Source organism: Vanacampus margaritifer, chromosome 4, assembly GCF_051991255.1.
Source record: "Vanacampus margaritifer isolate UIUO_Vmar chromosome 4, RoL_Vmar_1.0, whole genome shotgun sequence".
NCBI lineage: Eukaryota > Metazoa > Chordata > Actinopteri > Syngnathiformes > Syngnathidae > Vanacampus > Vanacampus margaritifer.
In genome coordinates, this window is record NC_135435.1 from 22,481,234 (window position 1) to 22,505,814 (window position 24,581).

General features: G+C 39.3%; 1 protein-coding gene and 1 long non-coding RNA gene across 6 annotated transcripts in view; one reads left to right on the forward strand and one right to left on the reverse strand.

Annotated features, from left to right (window-relative positions):
- Nucleotides 1–4,021: 4,021 nt before the first annotated feature.
- LOC144050846 (homeodomain-interacting protein kinase 3-like) lies at nt 4,022–14,356 on the reverse strand. Its single transcript, XM_077564471.1, has 8 exons — nt 14,096–14,356; nt 13,401–13,592; nt 13,146–13,327; nt 12,031–12,154; nt 11,644–11,754; nt 11,486–11,572; nt 11,227–11,420; nt 4,022–9,324 (listed from the first exon to the last, which is right to left on the reverse strand). Exons 1-8 carry the CDS (start codon nt 14,354–14,356, stop codon nt 9,138–9,140), a joined length of 1,338 nt encoding a protein of 445 aa, XP_077420597.1. The 3' UTR covers nt 4,022–9,137.
- A 108-nt stretch (nt 14,357–14,464) lies between these two features.
- LOC144050849 (uncharacterized) overlaps nt 14,465–24,581 on the forward strand; it is an 82,561-nt gene continuing 72,444 nt past the window's right edge. For 3 of the 5 annotated variants that reach the window (XR_013293952.1, XR_013293949.1, XR_013293951.1), the window contains exons 1-2: nt 14,465–14,616; nt 15,873–15,952. This is a non-coding gene — a long non-coding RNA (uncharacterized LOC144050849). The remainder of the gene's footprint in view (nt 14,617–15,872; nt 15,953–24,581) is intronic. The other 2 variants (XR_013293948.1, XR_013293950.1) reach the window with 2 other exon arrangements.

Consider the following 24,581-nt stretch of genomic DNA (forward strand, 5'->3'; position numbering starts at 1 on the left):
CTGGTCAAATGGGTTATGCTCATACTCACTGGCTAAATTTGAACAATTTCCCTTCCTTGTGCTAATCGTCTAGTAGAACAAGAAATAGAAGCTAAGCTAAAGTTAGTCTGTCTGATAAAGCGGGCTACACATATACTAACTGGCTAAATTTGAACAATTTCCCTTTCTTGCGGGAAAAGTTAACATAGGCCTGATTTTAAGATGATGAAAAAAATATCCTAAGCGATTATCCTAATGTTTGGGGGTTTTAGAGTTATTTTTAACTTCCAATTTGTTCAGAAACAGTTGGGACTGACATTCGCAAATGATAAATGTGTTCATTATTTACAATCATAAATCCTTACTTTGAATGCTTGGTCACAATTGGGTCGGTCGTGCGTCGGTAGCAGTACCAAATCACAGATTTTGTCACACAAGTGATCGGTCTCCACTTATACTTTACCATCCATTTACAGTAATGTGAGACTGGTTTTAATTATTGAACAACTAAGCACAAAAAGACACAAATTTTAGAAAAATAGTTAGTGGAAATAAATATACTGTATTCGTTTTTGGGCCACAGTTCACAAACATCAAACATTCCCCCCAAAATAAGGTCTTTGTACCATTGATTGTTCGTTTTCCCTGGAAACAAACACACAAATTGGTGATTAGGATTTAGTGAACGAAACGATTCATAGGGGAAGCTATTAAAAAGACTTTCAATTGGGTAATCAGAAGTTGGTTTGCCACATACCCACCAAGAATGATTATTAAAGCTCAACAGGAAGTGTTTGGTAGGCAGCATTGATAAGAGCCTCCCCAGAGTCCGCATGCTTCTCCCACACTGCGCTGTTTTACCTCAGGATACAATCAAGGCCGCTGTTTTTCTCGCTCTCTTTGTACCCTCATGATTACATTTCAAACCTTTTAAAAAGCCTACTGGATGAACCGCAGCATTATGAAGTAATTTAACACTCCAGCTACTCTCTGTTTGCCATAATTAAAATGTCATGTGAGTTGCGGTTCAACTCATTTGGATATGAAAATGAGAAAAATAAGCACTTTAATTAGTACGTTTTTTTTTTTTAGTTAATGGCGCACCACACGCATCCCACCTATGCGGTGTAGTGAAAGTTTGGCAGCAATAAAACACAATCTGTGCAGGATGGGATCGCTCTTAAATTTCTTATTATTGTGATGGTCCCTAGTGGATGACAGCTGAACAGATTGGAAACATTTTTGGTTGATGTCATGACATCGTTGCTGCATTGCTGCCTTTCAATTAACATGAAGGGATAATGTCATGATATTTAAGAGGTTTAAGATTCCTGTTGCCTAAAGAAATGTTGGGCATTTTATTAAAACACCTGGGAACTGTTTTAAATGGTGGAATATTTTTCAGAATATTGTCTCATTATAGACACGAACTTGTCGAAAATACAAAGTACATGCGATGTGCTTGTTTCTGTCTGGGCCAGCGACTGCGCACAATGAAAATATTTGCCGTCCAACCAACCGCATGAGTTCCTTTTGACAAGTCTGGGAATTACAAAGTGTTCTAGGAGGTATTTCTGCAAAACTGTTTCTGACAGCAACTTCTTTAAAGTGCTTTAAAGAAATTGGAGAATCCATTCTATCTGGAACTGTATCTTCCCCTCCCATCATCACAAGCGCACTGCGCAACCAAAAATGGACATTATCATTAATTTGGAGCGGCGATTCTGTCCAACGGGTCAATGTTAATCCAATCATGCTGCTTTTTCTTTCTTTTTTTTTTGCAGTTTATCAGCTCCGGAGGGAATGTCTGGCAATCCTAAACATTCCCTATGTCACTTGGTATTGATGTTTCTTCAAGCTATTAACTCATTCACTGCCATTGACAGCTATAGACGTAAAAAATTCATTTGAACTATTTTTATGAGTTTAACATTTTTTTTCCATTTTTGTTAACGAGAGTATGAAAGCCTAGAATTTTTAGAATATATATTTTTTGTACAATTAGAACAGATATAAAATTTGTGATTATTCGTAAGTTAACTAGTGAAGTCATGCGATTAATTACGATTACAAATGTGCCCCTGATGCCCTTAATTTTTAATAATCTTTTCTTTAAAAAAAAAAGCATTTATTTATTTATTTTTAATAGTGTTTTTTTTAAAGAAAAGATTATTAAAAAATTAGGGGCGTCGGGCGATTACAATTTTTAAACGTAATTAATCGCATGACTTCACTAGTTAACTCACGATTAATCACAAATTGTATATCTGTTCTAATGCAAAACAATTCTATGTTTTCATACTATTGTTAACAAAAGTGGGACAAAATGTTAAACTAATAGAAATAGTTCAAATTAATTTTTGACGTCTATCGCCGTCAATGGCAGTGAATGAGTTAAAAAGGGAGAAAATCAAAACACTAAATGTAAGATCATTAATGTACTTTTTTTTTTTTTTGCATATACTTACCAACATGGGCAAATCATAGCCATTCTCGATGTACATGCTAGTTTTGAGCATTTGGATAAAGGAGTGCACAAAACGACAAATAGCTCATCCAACCATACCTAAGTATCGAGAGACTAATGCAGGGATGGGCAAACTCGGTCCTCGAGGGCCGGAGTCCAGGGGCCCCAAAACTGGGCTAATGGCTAAAGTAAAACAATGAGCTGTTCCGTGTTCTTTCCATTACATTCCCATTGTTGAATGGGAGTGAAAACTCTTGTGCCCATTATGTTCCCTGCCTCTCACCCAGTGTCAGATCGAATAGACCTCAGCCTTGCTGAGCAAGATAGAAATGGATGGATGGAAGTGCCACACCAGCATGTTACCAAAAGGCTAATTATCAGGAAGATAGACAGACATACAGTACAATATATGAACTAACATGTCTAGCAGATTAGCCAATGACGGCATGTTTAAACAATAAAAGTATAGAAGTTCAACATTCATAAGACTGCAAAAAGGATGAAGTAGGCTCAGACTAACTGAACCAATCTATGCAGGCCCTAAATTGTACATGCAGTAGAATATACAATTTGTAAACAGCTTGCTTTCATTCGTCACCACTCTTTATAACTGACCCAATTTTCAGTGAGTTTGAAAAAGCCTAAATATTAACACAAAAGGATTTTTAATGTGCGTTCTCTCATGTTTGATTTGGTTTGGAATGTTCCCTGTGTTTGTGGCCTTAGCAGCATACTGTTTCTAAGTAGCAACATGGAAGCCAATTAATCACTCGTAGAAAGACATTCTATTTATAACGTGCGGTAATTAGTATGGCACGCTGAGAACCAAATGAGTTAGTTGTTTAGTGATCAAAGATGATTTATTGGGTGAATTTCAAGAGTTAATACAAAACAATGCGTTGTAAAAATGCTGGCTTTTCATTCGAGGAACATTCAAGCAATATCGGCAAAGAATGTCAAGGTTCCAGTCTATAAAAATATTTTGGAAAAAAGTGTGGGGGACATTTTTGCCCTCAGGAATTGCTCATAAACATATAAAAATAAGTCAAGGTTACCGTGCCAGGCAATTCATCTTAAAAGTACTACTTTTGTAGCATATGTTACATGACATGAGACCGTGTGCACACAGTTGCCATTATTAGTCGCCTCATGCTTTTGAGGTTTGATGTCTCCGCTCCAGTATTCATGCACTAACCACCCCCTCCTTCCCATCCTAATAGGATTGGCAGCGACGAAGACGGAGTATTACGATGACGAGTATGACAAAAAAAAATCAATAACCGGGGTGCTGCCTGGTATCTCCCAGGATGCGTTTATAGATCAACAAATGTTTAATGTGTCTTACAGAGGACAGGTGCATTATACTCAGCTAATGTGTTAGGGCAAGGTTGATAGATAAAAGAACCAGATTGATTTTGAGTGGGATCCCACAGAAGTTGACTGAAGTGCTATGAAGTCTTCCGTGTGGCTTTTATATTACCGGTAAATCGAAAAACCAAATGGTTTTCCACATCTGTGAATAAAATACTACTGATTTTGAGTGACATTCAGAAGTTATATTATATAACCTCTGAGTCAAACAATGGGCTTTTTATGTGACATCCCAAACTTGACAGGGGTGCTTAAAAACATATGGAAAATCACATTTCTAATTACTTGTATATAAATAGTTAAGTCTCTGTGAAATGTCTGCCCAGTGCCGCCCATCAAGTGTGATATTAAACAACCAAGTCTTTTCCTTGTGTGTGAGGAAGGCAGGCAGTGAGACAGGAATGAAATGCAATATGAGGAACTTCAATGAAACATAGGGAGAAAGGTGAGCAGACAATCATGACTGGACGTGACTGGACCGGTCGCCATGACTGGACGGGGCGTGAGTGGGCTAGTCAGGATGTGAGTCGACTGGTCGCCATGACTGGACGGGAGGTGAGTAGACTGGTCGCCATGACTGGACGGGAGGTGAGTAGACTGGTCGCCATGACTGGAAGGGAGGTGAGTAGACTGGTCGCCATGACTGGACAATACGTGAGCAGACTGGTCGACATGAATGGACGGGGCGTGAGTGGGCTGGTCGAGACGTGAGTAGACTGGTCGCCATGACTGGACGGGACATGAGTCGACTGGTCACCATGACTGGACGGGAGGTGAGTAGGCTGGTCGCCATGACTGGACGGGAGGTGAGTAGACTGGTCGCCATGACTGGACAATACGTGAGCAGACTGGTCGACATGAATGGACGGGGCGTGAGTGGGCTGGTCGAGACGTGAGTAGACTGGTCGCCATGACTGGGTGGGACATGAGAGGACTGGTCACCATGACTGGACGGGACATGAGTGGACTGGTTGCTATGCCTGGACGGGAGGTGAGTAGACTGGTCGTCATGACTGTAATGAGTGTGACGTGACAGGACCTGATTTGACTTGGTTAGCTGCGACGAGGACAACTTGGTTAGCTGCGACGTGGACGACTTGGATAACTGCGATGAGAATGACTTGGTAAACTGCGATGGCGACGACTTGGTTAGCTGCGACAAGGATGACTTGGTTAACTGGGACAAGGATGATTTGGTAAACTGCGACGATGACGACTTGGTTAGCTGCGACGATGACGACTTGGGTTAGTTGTGACGATGATGACTTGGCGGTGACGATGATGACTTAGCTGTGACAAAGAGGACTTGGCTGTGTCGAAGACTTGACGCACGAACTTCCACACATAACATAGGCAATGCACCCACACCGACTGGACAAACACAACAGACTAAATACACCAACACTAATGAGACACACCTGGGGAAGGGAAGACACACAGGTGGACGTGGTTAGACATAATGAGACAAGGTAAGAAACCAGGAACACAAGACAAAAAACACCAACCACTGACAACAACAACAAGAACACCTATAACAAACAAAAACCCAACCCCCACAGAACCGAAACATGACACTGAACCATGGTTATGTAAAGTGTTGGGCTAAGTTATATAAGAATGCCCCCACAGTGAATTGTTTGTTTTAGAGGTTAAATTTGCCAAGCAGTATTCGTTCACAGTCTTGATGTTTATGGCGGGAGGATATCATCTCTTGGGAGTCTCCAGCAGTCTAATACAGCAAAAAAAATACCCCAAAAGGTGGTTTGATTTGTTGCCAATAAGTCACCAGAGGCATCACATGCCCTAGCTCTGCCCCTGGTCGTCATGGTAACAAAAGTCATACTCAGCATGAGACAGCCTCTTCTTACCAAACTTTTCAAATCCCTCTACGTAAACGCATAAGCTTTTTTCTTTTTTTCCCCTATTTTTTTTTGACGTCCTGTTTATTCAAACTGTTTTTTTTAGTCAAACTTTTGTGTAAAGGATAACCCCTAAAAAATATTTGGACTGTTTGAGGCCCTTTCCTCTGATAACTTCTAACATAAAAGCATCCCTCTGAGGCAGCCACCATTTGTTTACATCTAACCGCCCTCATCCACACTCACTGCTTTGCGTTGAGCATCTCAGGTGCGCCGACCTCAGCATCCCCGCAGAGGAGAACACGGATGGAAGGCTTCTACTTGACATTGATGCACCCCTTTTTTCATCTTTGCTATTGTATGCAAATTGCATGGGATCAAGGTGGTTTGAAGTGTAAATTGTGATTTTGGGGCAACATCACTGTCTTTAAAATTAATTACCTTCCCCGTGGATTGGATGGAGAAAAAAAAACAAGACCGTGTTTGCATAAATAGAGCGTTTCAACAACAGAACAATAAAGCATACTCAGCATTTATCACATTCTGGTATTGATAATAATTACATGAAGGTTCACGTCAATTTGGTAAGTACAGGCTACTGTAGTTGTTGCTTTGCTTTGATTTTGCATAATTACAAGTGCAGTTACGAAGCCATTAATGATTGTGCGAGTTAGGATTGGGTATTGATTCTAAGTTTCTAAATCGATTTGATTTCGATCCACAAGAGTTCAGTTTGATTAGATTTTCCCCAATTCGATTCACTTCAATCCAATATTGATTAATTATGGAACATCAATTCTTCTCAAACATCGAGGACATGATAAAAACTGCACAAACAATAAATTCCAAATTAAATTTTGCGGTAACTGGTCAAATGATTTAGTTCATTAATGAAAGTAACACGTGTTATAATCACTTAAGACATTGACATCAAAAAGGATGAGATGAGAAAATATTTTCATAATTCTAAATCAGTAACTGTAAATATAAAACAAATTTTAAAAAATCATGAATTGTCTTGGTCTTTAAAAAATGTAAGAAAATACTTTTAAATTCACGTGAACAGTAAATTTCAAGAAAACAGTAAGATACAATATAATACAAAAAATCCGGCCTTTAAAATTAGATTCTCATGAGTTTATTTAAAATGATTTATTATTATTTAAATTTATTTATTCATGTATTTCTTTTAAGGGTTGAGGTTAGAGAGAGATATTGAGGTTGAGATATTAAAATAATCAATTCATGGTTTTATGAATCGATATCAGGCTTAAAAGGAAAAATCAACTCAATATAAAAAATGTAAGCCCAGTCCTAGTGCGATTACTGCAATTCAAAATGTATAGACAGTAAATGCCTAAATATGAATATGATATGAAAGCTGGATACAGTCGTGAATCATAATTAATCTAGATCCGTAAAGGTACACAAACCAATAGACTGACTAACAAGAGACTGACCAACGTACATTTACTGTACAAGTGACAACCAACCAACTTGCGCATTTGGCAAGAATGTCAGAATTCTTTTCTCTTCCGGGGCTATAAAGGTGGTGCTTATCGATATATTTGAGAATATCACAAAATTCTGGAGATTGAGTAACAGACAAATGACCAACTGATAAGAAAGGCAAACAGACCAACTCAGACAAACGGACGCATGGACAGATTGACCTGTTGTCAAATGTCTGAATGAACCAACTAACAGATTGTACGAGTAATGCAAAGGCAAGACAAGATGGACATTGGACATACACTGAGAAACACTGATGGGCGGACAGATTGTTGGACAGAATAACAAATGGTTGGACCAACAGATGGCGAAACAGATTTGCCAGGTTGTATGGACCAGTTTTTGGAAGAACCCTCTGCTGGTTGGACAGGCAAAGACTAATGTATGGCCCAACCAGAAGACTGACGGTTCGACCAACAGACAAAACTATGTACTGATAAATGGATGGACACAAAGACAGACTGACCGACAGCTGGATGGATGGATGGCAGCATAATAGCCAGGCTGACTAACAGACATCTGAGGCATGAACGCACATCTGAAGCATGGACTGAGAGACCAAGGGACAGACCACTTAACAGATGTCCCGACCGACAAGATATATGGAAGGACGGTCTAGTAGGAGGACAGTATGACCGACAGATGGACAAAGAGGACGAAGCAAACAAAACGGGTGGTCGGACTGAGCGACAAGATTGATGACGGACCAAAGGACAACGTGAACTTATTTGCAACTTTCTAATCACTTTGCAAAGTCTCTGTACAAAGTCGCTGCCTTTATCTACTTCCATCTATTTGCCACGAGTTCTGGATGTGATCAACAACAATCCGAGATGGTAGATTTTCTCTCATTTGCATAATGTATCACCAGTTGTAGTCAAACCAGCTGTCGCATTGCAACGCAGCCAGCTCGTCCCATGTGTGCCGTGCACTAAGCAGCTCCCAGGCATGGACTATTCATCTGCTAAGCCTCCAGTGCAGCACCACCAAGTCTCCTTGCACACAAATCAGACGCATGGGCACCAAAGTGATGAAACACTACATTCATCAAGAAATGTGTTTGGGGGATTGTTCATTTCCTGGAGCCAACGGCAGACGCCGAATGAGGTTTTATTGGGAGGATTAAAGGGCTAGGCGGCGGGGATGGGAGGCCGAGGTGAGGCGGGAAAAGACGGAGGGGCGCGGCGGAATGAAGACGAGGACACAGCTGCGAACGTTATCAGTCCATTTAATGGCTCCGTTATTAGCTATCAGATGGGCACGAGTGCACTTACCAATGGGCTAGAGGGCGCGTAACGTTTACTTTGTATTAGTGGCGATAAACCACCACTCCGCTGACGTGCTGTGTGTTGTTAGGCCGCACACTTCCACGGCACTCATTTTGTTTGACATAGAACAATAAACAATAGGGCGGATAGGTATTTTCACCAATTACGGTCGCGTCAACGTAACCGTCCACCCTCCAAGAATTATAATGGCAATGGCGGTCTTGTTCCGTCATCCCTCACACACCAGGAAGTGGACCGTTTATAAACAGAGATGGACAAACACTCCACTTCTGATAGTTTTATGTACAGCACATTTGATTTCCTGATCCAACAGACACACTTATTTACAGCACATTTGATCTTCTGATCCAACACACACACTGCTCAGAAAAAAGTTGTTTGGTACGTAAGGAACATTAAGTACGTTATCCACAAAAAAGAAGACATTTTTTGTCCATTTCAAGCAATGACGCCTGGCTAGCTCAGTCGGTAGAGCATGAGACTTTGCTTTGTTGGGTGTTACTTTCTTACATGACTGTTGAGTGTAAACATTCTACAGGTTCGTAAAGCTCCAACACTGTTCATTTGGTTTGTAATTGTAATGCACAGAGATGAGGAGAAAGCACAACGTCCCTCCTCATCATCAATTGGACGTCTCCCGTTTACCACCGGCCCCTTATGTCAACTTGGGTCTGATCGTTGACTTTGGGCCATGATTTCGTACACTTCCGGTGACGTGGGACTGCAGCAACACGGCTCGTCATCATGCGGCTCATTCAGTGCCGACGGGTCGAATCCCGTCCCGTCAAGCGACTGTAGCGTGGTCTTGTTGGAGCACACAGACATGATGTGATAGCACGACTGCACGCTGCAAGACAAGCCAACATTTATTTGTACCGGCTGTGCAACTAAGTTTAAGCTGTACAGCGGCGTATTAAGGCCTATTAGAGAGGGGGTAACATTCTGAGAAAGTAGTTTATAACTGAGTGGGAAATTTGCGAGAGAAAAAAATCTGAAACTCGTATACACATCGCATAGCTATTGTCTAATGTGAGGATTTGCTGGTATTTAATGGGACACTTTATAAAATAAAAAGGCAGGATAGAGACTGATTCATTCTTAATTTAAACTTTACTCGCCATACACGGCAGCTCGAACGTCAACACTTCCTGATCCCTTATCAGCTAACACTAGCCAATCAGAAGCTAGCATACTTTAGATAAATGCAAGTGAATGACGGAGAGCAGCAGATTCGACACATCAACTTTTACCAAAAACAAAAAAAAGTATGACTAAAATGAATAATAATTCTGTAAACATAAATGTACAGTACAAGTAAATATACATTTTAACAAATTAATTTAAATGCTTGATCCTCAGGGTGTGGACCTTCGCAAAGCGAGGCGTCTTTGTCGCTGACTGTGCCCAACGCTTCAAAGAGTGAATGCTTGGTTAATCTCTGCAAAGGCAAATACTATCTCCGTATTTGAAAACCTGACTGAAAAGTATTGGCCGTTTTTTTTCTCTCGCAAATCTGCCACTTTATAAACTCGCAAAATTGCCACTTAATAAAGTGGCAAATTTACGATTTTTTTTCTGAATATTGCCCCCACCCTTTAAAAAAATAGATTGATACGTGGCCCTAATAAGCCGTCCTAAAACTGTGTTACTCTAGGATTTTTTTTTGGGGGGGGGATATTAGAATTAAGTGTAATAGCACATCCACTACAGTAAGTGGCACTCTCATTGTCAGAAACTGCACATAGAGTAAAAGGGGCGCAAAATATTTTTTTCTTCTTTGGCCTGACAAATAATTTGAAAAAATATAATTGAGAAGGACTACCCTATAGACAGTAATTTAATCTGCTACATCTTTTTGATGATTGTATACTGTAATCTATTCACACAGCGTTGCTGCACACAGTCAATAGTCTTTAATGGCACCTTTGGCAATAGACAACATTTACAATTCATAAATGTTACAGCTGTATTGAATGTGGCAAAGTGAAGTGTAATGTCACGATACCTGGTTAATTTGCTCCTTGTCTTCAGTCTATAATACATGCATGTTTTAGGAATATGGGAGGAAACCCGAGTAACGTTAATATGTGTATTTGGAACAACTGGACAGCGAGTAAAAAAAAAAAAAAAAGACTTACATGAGTGACAGCAGCACTTAAAGCAACAAATAGCTCACATTATCTTTACATAAAAACAATTTTTGTTTTCATTATTTAGACTACAGTCAAAGGCTTCCTTTTTTGTTTTGTTTTTGTGTGTGTGTGTGGCCAACAAACATATGGCAACATTTTTTTCCCCTATTCAAAGCATACAGCAACATTTCCCACCTTTTCATGTTATCTGCAGGAGTGCCTCACTACTAAAATTAATGTTGCAGGGTGTAAAATAAACAGGTAGGTGCATATGTGCTTGTCTCTCATGTCCAACTTCAGAAACCATTTGTCTTAGAAGCCCACATGCTGCGTTATTAAATAATTTCAGGCTAATTCTGATTATTTGATATGCATAGTTTAAAAATGAGTACTTCAGATGTCTATTCAAATAATGTATAAATTATAATTCAAGGATCTTAACAATTACCGAATTCCCCAGTGCAGACTTCCAAGAAAAAAAAAAGACTACATTGTAAAGGTGGACAACTGACTTATTTTAAGTGGAAACAATCATTTGAGTTTAATGAATGAGAAAAGTTGAGCTTGGAAAGGATTTCCCCTGCAAACACCATCATGGCTCCACCGTATTGACTTACTGAGAGCTGGTGTCATGATGCGGCTCCAGGTGACTCATGGTGCTGAAGTCGTGCTCCAGCACCTGGCGAGGCGTCAACCGCTGGCCGGCGTCAAGCTGCAGCATTCCCTTCAGCATCTCCACAAACTTCTGCACGTCCACTGTCTTGGCCGCTTTGTTGGCGATATGCCTGGTGTTCAAAATTCCCGGCTGGAACTAAATAAGGTTGCCTATGTCATACGTTGACATTGTTTTCAAGTGAATATGGTAAGACTGCTTACATGAAGAAGGCGATCAAGGGAGCGTAATTTAAAGCGTCTGGTCTCTTTGGGTACTGAGGTGGAGTCTTTCTGGTACTGTTCTGGTGCCTGAAGATACAAAGCTCAAGGCAAACCCGGGTTTCTGTATTCTTTAAGGAAAAGCCATCTGCGGCACACACCTTGAGCTTCCAGCTGAAATTGCGCTCCATCTGGAAGAAGCAGCTGGTCTGCAGTCCAGCTTCGAGAACATTGTCCGGAGGCTGGCCTTGAGTCTCCACAATGTACCTGACCTGAAAATACAACAACAAATTGAATATCATCTGGAATTTGGATCGATTCGTCCATCCATTCATCCATCTCTAGCATTTATTCTAGTTAACTTTGTGAAAGAGGCAACTACAACAGTGTGTGTTACAAAACATGGTGTACATCAGAAATTGTGACATAAGTGGACTCAAGTTCAAATTGTTTGTAGGGGTGAACTTTTCACACATTTGCAACACAAATTTCACTGTATTGTTAAGGACATTTTAAAGTAGGGTAAACGTATACTTACTTATACTTACCATGTCGTATTCAGTTTTTCCAGGGTAGAGTAGTGCGCCTGTGTATAAAAATGCAGCGATGCAGCCTACTGACCAGATGTCTATGGCTTCCGTGAATGGTGCACCCAACAGGACTTCCGGAGACCTGGAGAGCAAAATGATTAACATATTTTGTGTGAAGAGGGCGTAATTACCCAAAAACTACTAGTATCCCAATCTTGAGGCATTACACAAAAAATACCCCTAAATGGCTTTGTCAAGTTTATACTTTATAGATTTACACTACTTTGCACAGGTAACACAATTCCAAGTTGTATTCTTTACTGTATGTATTTCTCAACATTTTGGTGAGGATGTTCTTTGGCGTTGAGAGGAACCAGTTGAGGTGGCTCGGGCATCTGGTTCGGATTTCTCCTGGACGCCTCCCTGGGGATGTCCTACCGGCGGGAGGCCCCGGGGACGACCCAGGACACGCTGGAGAGACTACGTCTCTCGGCTGGCCTGGGAACGCCTTGGGATCCCGTCGGAGGAGCTGGGTGAAGTGGCTGGGGAGAGGGAAGTCTGGGCTTTCCTGCTAAAGCTGCTGCCCCCGCGACCCGACCCCGGATAAGCGGAATTGAAGACGGAACGGAACGGAATGTTCTTTGGCCAAAGAAATTCTCATAGAAGTGCAGAACTATGTATAGCCTTTTAATTTCAACATTGGTAGCATGCGGCACTAGTGGTTAGTGCATCGGCCTAACAGTACAAAGTTTTTTTGCCGGTTTGAATTTCTGCTCAGGCCGTCCTGTGTGGACTTATATAAATAACTTGCAAATGTGTGGCATTAGATTATGATAAATTTGTTTAAGTAGTGTTAGATTATGTTAGGTTTGTTTAAGACCAATTTGTCTACAGGTGTGAATGGTTATTTGGACAGGCTCTAGCTCACCCGCGACCCCATTGAGGACAACCGCAATGGAAAATTAACTGATTTCTTCTTTTATATGTAAACCCACAGAACAATTCATAATGATGATGTACACCGTGTAATTTATAAAGGCAGCGGTGTTAATTTATAATACATATTTCCAATAATTTGGTGAATCTCATAACTACATATGAGAGTCAGCGTATACTGAATTAATCGGACTCACCGATAGGGGAGAGTCTGAATGAGGGCGCCCTGTTTGACGGTGGACACCTGAGCGGCCAGGCCGAAGTCGATCACCTTGATCTTGTACGGTTGCTGCACCTGGTTGACCAGCATCACGTTCTCCATGTTGAGGTCCGCGTGTATGATCTGCGAGACCTTCAAGTGGTCCAGCATGTCTGCCAGCTAAAAGGTCATCCCAACAAGTCCCACATCACAAGATCAACATTACAAAAGTCCCCCCCCCCCCCCAACATACCTGATGGATTACTGGCCTGATCTCCTTCAGCTGGAGAGGCCTGAAATTTCGCTCTTTTACAAAGTCATATAGACTTTTGTCCAACAGCTCAAACTCGATGCAAACATGTCCGGTGATGCTGAAGATGCTGTTCCATTGCACCAGGTGGCATTTGTCAGCATCCATCTTTTTAATTTTTAACAGGGCAAGAATCTATGAAGACATAACATAAGTGGTACAGAACTTTAATGGATTTTGTATGAGATAATCATTATTCATTTAGTATGATCACTTCTTGAAGACTGATAGGGACTCAATCCCTTAGAGCAAAAGGCTTTAGCTTCTATGCCCAACTCCAGATGGCAAATGAATGACGCTTGCGTGAAGCCATCACTGGCCAATGTCCGATAAATTAAAAAAAAAAAGTCACTAGATTTGTTGCTCATCCTATTTTACTGTAAAACAACGTAACAAACTTGACTTTGAGAGCCAAAGTTTTCATGTGCACACCGGTTATAATTACAATAAATATTTGTAAGAAAAATATTCATAATTATAATCTAATGAAAAACAGTACGTTTTTAATGTTTTGTTGTTGTTTGGTTCAAACAAGCCTGACAAAAAAAAAAAAGCCACGACAAATGTACATGACCAGTTTCTTGCTGAAACACGTCGGGGGGGCAAAGTCGTACAGGTGGTTAATGGACGTCACCCACCTCATATATGGCCCGTTTGGCTGATGTTCCGTGGTTCTTGATGGTCTTAACCGCCACTGTCTTGTTGTCGGTGGTCTTCCGACATTTAACCACGTTCCCGTAGGCACCCCGACCCAGGACCGACAGCACGTCATAGCCAGACGACTTGGAATGAATTCGGGCTCCGGGTGAAAACTGGTTGTCCTCAGAGCCGGAAGAGTCCATCCTGGGGAGGACCCGGTGGTCGTCCGTGTGTACGCACGACTCTTCTGTCGAGGACATGGGGAGCCCCAGCCAGCTCGCCCGGATGTGAAACTGAGGAACACCCCGGCCGCGGGTGGAGTTATGGAGACGCTATCTTTGACTTTCAAGTGCTTTATGCCGTCGTCGTTCATGTTGTAACGTAACATTATCGTCACGGGTACGGGAACGAGGTGATATTATGTGTCGGGAAGGGCAACAAAGTCTCCACGGTGGCAGTATTTGCCTTCCGCCTTCAGTCGACCGGAGCCGGCTCTTGTTGTTTGTGACGAGCGAGCAGCGTAAGTGTTGTAAAAATCCCACGTAGAGTTTGGTTTTCCTTTTGTCACTTAAACCGCTTAGCATGCTGCTAACAGGTAGTTTAAAAAAAAGGGAAAAAAAGATTTAAACTGAGAGGAAAACGATTCAATCTGTGAATGTCTAAAGAGTTTTTAAATTATTATTATTATTATTATTATTTTTAACTAGGCCACTGTTATTGTCTCCATACATGTTGGGTTAGATTAAAGACCCAGTACGCTGTGGTTGATTTTGCCTCTATAGCCTATCTTTACAGATCCAACATTTAGAATTTAGATACTTTTTCAAGCCATACAGTGGAACGTGGACATTCCTATTTGTAGAGTTATGAAAGAAAACCATCCATTTACAGCAGTTTTTCACTTGTTGAGTGCAGATTTTGAGCATACTATAGACTACATTAAAATTGGACAAAGAAGACCTCACTTTATGTCAGCATTGTCAGAACACAATCACAAGTTCATTTGGCAAACAAGCAGGCTTTACATAGTAAATCCATGTCATTTGTGATTCATCATTATCTTCTCTTAAGATATCCCATTTGGGTATGGCTCTGCGTAATGAAGTGTGCACTTGGTTCAAGGCCATTTGCCCTACTATTAAGTTTTAACACTGTAATGGTTGGGGACGGGGGTTGTGTCATTAATCAGAGATTGCTATTTCACGATTAACTTGAATAAGAAATAACGTTTGTGGCTACTGCACATGTTACTCTTTCAAATAATCACCTCCACTAACCGAAACAGCTAGCCACTGGTATATGGTGAAGACCTTAATGCAATTTTAACTCACGAAAAATACTATTCCGGGACTCCTAAAGAGGACTGTAGAAACAGAGGCAATACAAAAAAATCCAATACAGAAAATTAGTCAAGTGATTGTTTCAAATACATAAGCATAAGCCAGGAGTAAGTAACCCTGGTCCTCGAGAGCAGTAGTTCTGCATGTTTTTAGATGTCAACACAGGTGATTCAAATGACCAGCTCGTCAGCAAGCTTTGGAGAAGCCTGATAATGACGATCCTCACCAGTGTTGGAGGAGGGAGACATCTAAAACACGCAGGACTGTGGCTTTCCAGGACCAGGGTTGCCTACCGTTGGCGTAAGCAAACTACATTTACAAATCAAACCAAGTTAGAAAAGCTACTGCCACAATCACTTGTGTTCTTTTAATCCTTGGCCTAATGTTATTTGGATTCTGGTTGTTTTTGTTGGACCATGATTTTATATTGTTTCAGGGCTTTGTCACCATGGGGACGAGAAGTCGAGATGAATCCTGTGCGGCTGATGGTTAAGAGATGCTCAACTCAGAGAATATGTAAGTTGACTGAATGAATATTGCATGATTGTGATTGTGAATACGGTGATGAAGAGAAGGGCACATTTCACTTGCAGCCAGGCCAGTGCTGTACACGTGGAGTTTGTAATGGCTCCTGTTGGTTTACACAGATGGATGGTTGTATTGGACAGTAGCGGCAATTTCTAAAAAAGTCTAATGAGAAGTTTTGCCATTATGACTTGGCAGTTCCTTGTTTAACAGTTGGGTATTATGTTAAAAACGAGTCAACATGCCAAATCATTAGTCGAGATAGATGTTGCTGCAGTGGTTAACATTCTGCACTTAGTCTCACAACTTTAATTAAAATGTCAGTCGTATCTGCTTTTGCTAGTTTCTGAGATGGGAGCTTGCATAGAAAACATGTCTGTGAATAATGTTAACTCATTCACTGCCATTGATGGCTATAGACGTCAAAAAATCATTTTAACAATTTCTATTAGTTTAACATTTTTCCCACTTTTGTTAACAAGAGTAAGAAAACCTAGATTTGTTTTAATTTTATTAGAACAGATATAAAATTTGTGATTAATTGTGAGTTAACTAGTGAAGTCATGCGATTATTAATTTTTAATATTTTTTTCGTAAGAAAAAAAAGATTATTAAAAATTGGGAAAAAAATTATTACAATTAATTAATTTTTTTTTAAGAAAAGATTATTGAAAATTAGGGGTGTCAGGTGATAATTTTTTAAAATAGTAATTAATCGCATGAGTTCACTAGTTAACTCACGATTAATCACAAATTGTATATCTGTATTAAATGTACCCCAAAATTTTTTTTCTAGGTTTTCATACTCTTGTTAACAAAAGTGGGGAAAAAAATGTTAAACTAATAGAAATAGTTCAAATGAATTTATGACGTCTATAGTCGTCAATGGCAGTGAATGAGTTAATAATCGGTCAATAAGCATTTCCTTTATCTTTTTATCTTATTTATTTCATCTCAGGCTTTCCCCCACCGTTTTATTAGCCAGTTGGCCCACCAGGATAAGCTCCTCCCCCAAAATAATTATTTTAATCTGTGCGCCCTGACTTCCCCCGTCAAAGAACGACTCGGGCATGTAATTCGTCATCCTCAAAATATATCAAAATTTCGCTCCCTTTGTCATACTTTGTACAAAAATAGAACATCATTTCAAATTGACGGTGTAGATAATGTTTGTTTGGTTTGGTCTATAACTTGCATTTTTAAGGAAAGAGGGAGTCGATTGACATGCAGATCACGTAGTTTTCCATGGAAATCGTCCGTTCACTATCAGGCCAGTCGACAGGAGCGCCACTAATTTGGACCACTACTACCGTTTTCGCTAGTCTCTTTTTGGGGAAAATTGTTGCTATAGAGGGGTTGGAAAAGTTACAAATATAGTAAAAATGTTGCAAAGTAGGCAACATTGGAAACACAAGTCAGATCTCTTGCTCGCTTGTACTGTCCACACATAAAATGAGAACATCACTTTTAAAATACAAGCAGCAAATATTTTACATCTTATTCATGAACACTGCCAGGGCTAGTTAGAGACTGAACGGGCTGGATGAGGCCCGCGGGCCGTACATTCCCCAGGTCTGCCCTAAAGCAAAGCAAGAACATGCTCGATACAATGTATATTTCTTCTGGCTAGTTTTTCACTGCCTTGGGCCCTTGTGAGTCGCTGGGATGAGGGCGTTGCTGGGGAAAAAATATGCTGGGTGAGCTTACTCGACCACCGATACTCTTGTGAGAGAGAGAGAGCATTTTTATCCTCGTGTTAGTTAAAATTTGTTTGATAAGCCACGGCTTCTACCCGTCAGCCCTTCTTTCGGATGTCAATGTTGCAAATGATATGATTTGATCGATGTAACCTGCGATAATGTGTCTGAAAGGAAAAAGTGAATAAAACAAACCAAAGAAAGCAGCTGTTTATACTTTCCTTCCTCTTACATTGATTGCATGTTATATAGTTAACTGTTTGATGTCAGGTTTTGACACGGATGATCAGCCATCCTTGTAAAAATGACCAGAATTATTCTGAGTTCGAATGTCTTTTTGGATGTGATACTGCAGTCATTTTTTCCCCGAGCCAGTCTAAATGAAAAAGCACTGCAGACAGAGAGAGGAGAATGAAATCTGCACCTAGGGCTGCTTTATCTCCAAGAGGTGGGCTTTAAAGGCCCTAAAATGTATCCAATTACGAAGAGGTCTTTTTTTTTTTTTTTTTTCGGAACTGTGTGTAATTGTGTAACCCTCATTTTCCTGGCATGGGGGCTCCGACAGAGGCCTCTCATCTCCCCTAAGCCTCCTCTCTCTCAGGCACAACGCTGAAATGAGATCTCGTCTTAGTGGCGGAATTGCTGAAAGTATTGCAATGGACACAGAGAGAACAAAATCACCTTCTTACAGAGAAATCCCTCTGAAAAAGATGCTTGCACTCCCATATCACCGTTGGCCTCTGAGCTGACGCGATAAAGTGAAGAGTTCTTTGTGATGTTTACTCATGGTTGCCTTCTGCACTCGAGAGGACGTTGGAAAGTGTTCATTTGACAGACATGATTGCTTCCATGTGATTTCCTTTTAACTGGATACAAAGATATCACCTACAAGTATGTGGTGTTGTGTAAAAATCTTAAGCTGTCATTGGATTTGTTGTTTACTGGCACTATTATTACTTTGATACAGAGGGTTACAAAATATATAATAGTGAAAAATAACTTTTAATTGACATCCATTATGAATGCTGGGCTGTTTTACTTTGACTGTCGTTAGGTTATTAGTAGGGGTGTGAATTGCCTAGTACCTGGCGATTCGATTCGTATCACGATTCATAGGTCACGATTAATCCCGATGCGAATCTATAAATTGATTATTGCGATTTTTTTTTTTACGCAAATTTGGAAAATACTAATCAGTAAACTTGTACATGTACACTGTAAAATTTGTATGAAAATGTATTTATTTATCAGAAAATTCACGCTTATAACTGAGCCACTGCATTTAACAAACAGGTTGCAGTCTTTTTCATGTTTGAACAGCACTGAAATAAAATATAAAGGCTTAATGTTCCATTAATATAACATTCTTCCATGTTTAATGTGTAAATCCTAACCCTAAGTAAGACATTTTGTTGAATATTCACATACACAATGTATGTTTAAAAATCGATTCGGCCACATATCGAATCGTTTCGAGAATTGCGCGCTGTAATATCGCGATATATTGCCGAATCGATTTTTTCCAACACCCTGTTAGATATTATTAACATTTAAATTCTTTATTTTCATATATTAACCATTGTTATACATTATTAACATCTTAATTCTTTATATTAACCATGTTGAAAGGTTTTATAGACGTGTAAAGCAAGTAGTGTTGAACTCAGTATAATTTGACCTTAAGCTGGGACATATTATTTGGTCTAGAAGTTCCTTCTCTGTGGGAAAACACATTTGGTCCTTGAGAACAGAATCTGTTTCGAACACGCACTCCTGACTCTGTTTTCGCCATCGCTCATGGAAAAGTACCCAGAGAGTATGTTTTGTCTACAAATGAAAGAGAGGCGGTCGGTTTTAACTATAAGAAGCCATTTTACATGCGGAAGAGTCACATTCGGCGCTCTGAATTCCACCTGTCAAGTGATGAATTGGAGTCTGTTACGATGTCCAGAGATCTCTGTTAGATTAAAATCATTTTTGCAAAGGTGTTTTTTCTTACAGTAAATCTGTCTTCAAGTTTTGGAACACGCAAAGAGGACAAATATTTCATTCCTCTTTCAACCCCTAGTTATTAGTTATTCACAAGACAAAGCTCCGTCTTCTCTTAAACTTTTGCGCAATACTGTATGTATTTCATATGTTAAAATCTAGAAAAGTTAAATACAGCAGTGTGTATTTAGGTTCAACCCTCCCAACCGCCACGTGTCTGGTGTCTTATCACAACTCGTAAGAATCAGCAGCAGCCTCTGTTAAGACACTCTTAATAGCTCATAAATGTTTTATAGTGGCACATTGCATGGCAATTGTGGCTTCCTTGCCTCTCTCTTCTTTGGTGTGGCGCTTAGACACTGCTAAAAAGATTTCTGTTGTCCTGTGATATCAAGATGTCAATTATGCCAACTTTGTGGTTTAAGATGAAAACTGGTGTTTTTAACTCATTCACTGCCGTTGACGACTATAGACGTCAAAATGTGAACTATTTCTATTAGTTTAACATTTTTTTCATTACATTTTTTTATGAAAACCTACAATTTTTTATTGGACAATTATAACAGATGCAATTAATTACGATTAAATGCACCTTATTTTTAATATATATATATTTTAAATTAGGCCCGTCAGGCGATTACATTTTTTAATTGTAATTAATCACATGACTTCGCTAGTTAACTAACGATTAATCACAAATTTTATCTGTTCTAAATTTATAATATTTTTTTCCCCTAGGTTTTCATACTCTTGTTAGCAAAAGTGGTAACAAATGTTAAACTAATAGAAATGGTTCAAATAAATTTTTTTTTACGTCTATAGCCGTCAATGGCAGTGAATTAGTTAAAATGTGATGTTTTTTTTTTTTTTTAAGAAGACAAAAAAACCTAGAGTCTCCAAAAGCAACATTGTTGTTTGCTAATTATTTTGCTATTATTAATTCTGTCACACTGAGTATGAGTAAAATGTAAAGGTAGATAATTGCTTTGCAAGATCTCTGTGGTCATATTGCAAAATAAAAAAATGATGATGATGATTATTAAATCATGTTGCATTTTTTAAAACAGGGCTGTTTTGTTTTGCCAAACTCAAAATGAGTTACTGGTTGTCTTTGAAGCAGATATATCAATAACATTCAGCTTCATGGTGCTTTACACAATGTTTCAATGTATTTGTACATGTTAGACTTATAGTAGGACTCGAAAGTATATTTGTATTCAAGTTAATTTTGCAAACAATTATCGACTTACTTATCGGTTATCGACATCGACACTTTCTAAATGATTGGTTTATCGGTATCGATTGAAAATAGCAATTTCTTCCCATGTCCTAGCTTGTTCTTACACTGAAAAGCACAGCAACTAATTTGTTAGTCAGTTCCTAGTTTAAATTTTCAGGATGCAAATTTATGAGTTTTACACATTCTCTATGAAAGTGTCAGCTGTGCACACACACAAAAACAACAGCCAGTGTAAATCACATAATGCATTAAGATTCTGTAGGTGTGATTCATGTGAGGTCTAAATTGTTCGTAGCTTAATCCTAAAACGTGACTTCATGATGATTGGGAGGTTTCTGGGGACCTTGAGGAACAAGCGTGGAATTAATCTTCTGTTGCCACATTTCATCACTCTTTACTCTGGTTGGCTGGGAGCCATTTTACAACATTCTAATGATGCTCTGTTTGTACATAAAAGGCTGGACCCCGACTGTTTTTAGCTCACATGCTTAATATACCATTTATTTCATTACGCTTGAACGCATTTATTTATTTCCGGCTTTGTTTCTTTAAAAGTCATTTGAGGTAAGGCCTCACACAATGCCTCGCTCCTGGTCACACTTCCATATTCATAGCTGTTCTGTTATGCCATGTGATTTTAAGAGCTCCGTGTTAGTGTCGTCGCATTTCTGCATGGCATTAATCTCAGCATATAAAAGAGTTGCGAATGTTTCTTGTATTTAAGCAATGCATAATTATTATTTTTGATTACATTCTTCTTTTATGACCTGATGATTAATTGACACTAATGCTTTAAAAACATTATAGATAATGGATGGATGGATCAATTCATGAAAATGTCAGTTTTTTATCAAGGGATATGGTAAGCGGAGTGCACCATGTTGTGGACTGCCCCCCCCCCCCAGTTTAGGGGGGAAAAAGAAGGGTATTGTGTGTGCGCGTGTTATCATTGCCTGTTTTGTTTTTCTGTTTGCCACCTGTTTTCTGGGTTTGTTCATGTGATGTACGCAAGCCGAGTCCTTATGCACTGCCATGTCATTTTCAGGACATAGCAAGTGGCAAAATGGCTGCCCCCATGAGATGGATAAAAACGAAGTGGATTTTTCTGCTTAATTCATATTGCACGGACGCAATATTAATCGCAATGCGGTGTTTAGACTAGTGGGGATGCATAGAACATATTATTGTAAAGACCTTTTTTTGTCTTGTCTCCCACTTTAAGGGATGTTTTTACTAGGTCAGTGTCAGAGGTTCTGAACATCTCAGGGTTTCTGATCATCTTGTACAACCTTCTAATGTAAAGTCGTCCAAATTGCTTTCCTGAAGATATAAACTGTATCTCAGCCTCACGCTCAAGCTTTACCCTTTATGGCTAAAGAATGCTCAAATTGGTTGGTTAAGTACACAGTACAGGCCAACAGTTTGGACACACCTCATGCAATGCATTTTCTTTATTTTCTTGTGTATTATTGGATATTGTCACTCAAGGCATCAAAACTATGAACACATGACTTATGTACTTAAAAAAGGTGAAATAATTGAAACATTTTTTTTTCTTCAAAATAGTCACTATTTGCTCTGATAATTTTTTTGCACACATTCTTGGCATTCTCTTAATGAGCTTCAAGAGTAGTCACCTGAAATGGGTTTCCAACAGTATTAAAGGAGTTCCCATAGGTGAGAATGCCGATTGTGTGCGATGCAGTAATCGGAGCAAAAATATTTTGAATAAACCAGAATCTAAAACTTTTTTTGTAAAGTACTTACATGTACACATGTGTTCATTCTTAGTTTTGATGCCTTCAGTGAGAATCTACAATGTAAATAGTCACGAGAATAAAGCAAACACGTTGAGAAAATTCCCGCCATATTTTGTCTGATACTAGCAATACACCCTTTTGGATGCATGCACAAGCTCGTGCAGTTCCATCACAATTACAATTAGGCCACGCTTCAGGGGACCAATCAGAGTGGACTTTGACTTATGGCGAGCTATGTCATACATTGCAATGAGATCAGGCCTGAAGAGAAGAAGTGTTGGCTTCATGGCAAGTTTAAGTACGCAAATGACGAGTCCTAGTGAATTCAGTTGCCGCCAGTGCGTGGGCCAATAGACTATATATATGTATACAAGTATATGTGTGTATAAATATATACGTCAGTTGGGCAAGGCTCCAGGAATGCAGCTATATGCATAATCGGGCTTCAAGCAGCTTTGTAACCTGCATATATCACCGGATTACAACCCGCCTATAAGTTCACATCAGGTTTATTCATCAGGTGCTGTGATGCGTGGCGTGATTTTCAGTGTCAGCACAACGTGTACAAAACAGTAAATCATATAGGCGAGGTGTCTGTTTGTGTGCTCGCGCTTGTGTGTGCGTGTGAAAAGAATGGCTATGCTGGGAAGCACTCGCTGACATTAAGTTGCAGAGGAATATGATTACAATTGATTAAATGCTTCTCTTTCCGACTTTGCTGCACATGGGTTTATGTTGTTTATTTAGACTTGATAGAGCATTTAAACTAGTAACATCACTCATAGAATGACCAAGAACCTCTGCAAAGTGTCTGTTCAGATATACAGTCCGTACAAAAGTATCGTAACTCAACGTACCGTGACTTCAACGTACCATACCGTACATACTCAAGGTATCCGTATCATAATGCAACATTTCAGAACGCACCTTGTCGTAATGCAACTTATTGGACAACGTATCAAAACATAAGCTATCATAACACAACATATTGTAACACAAAATAGCAACACAAACAATGCAACAAAATAGTCTAACACAAGAGTGTTACACCACATCAACGTCTTCTTAACTCATTCACTCACGTCAAAAATTCATTTAAACTATTTCTATCAAATTTGTGATTAATTGTGAGTTAACTAGTGAAGTCATGCGATTAATGATTACAAATTTTAATCGCCCGACGCCCCAAATTTTTAATAATGTTTTCTTCTTTTCTTTTTTTATTCATTGCCATTGACGTCTATAGACGTCAAAGATTCATTTTAACTATTTCTATCAGTTTAACATTTGTTTCCACCTTTGTTAACAAGAGTATGAAAACCTAGAATTTTTTTTATTGTACATTTGGAACAGATATAGAATTTGTGATTAATCGTGAGTTAACCAGTGAAGTCATGCGATTAATTACAATAAAAAATTGTAATCGCCTGTCGCCCCTAATTTTTAATAATCTTTTTTTTGATGAATTCATGGCAGTGAATGAGTTAAAATAATCGCTTAAGTCATTTTTTCAGATTTTTCAGGAAACACAAAAGATGTAACCGTTTGAATCATGAGGAGATAATTTAGGCAAAAAACTAATAGTTTATTTGATAGCAATTATTTTAAGAGGGCGACGGCATTATAACTTAACACGATGCAATGTAAGAGAACGGTGCGACACAGAACACAGCGTAGCGTAGCACATTGTAAAGTAGCACAACGTAAAGTAACAATTAACCTAGCACTTCTAACGTAACAAATGTAACACTGTAAAATTGTAATTCAACACATGTGCAGCAACAAACACATCTCCTTTGCCGAGATAAACCATCTACCTCGCAGGGGTAGCATATCAAAATGCTTCTTAGACATCATGAAAGCTGCCCACAATAAAGTCCACACTAAAATGTACAGTTTTACCACCATTTGCCTCATGCAACAAAACCGCTAAT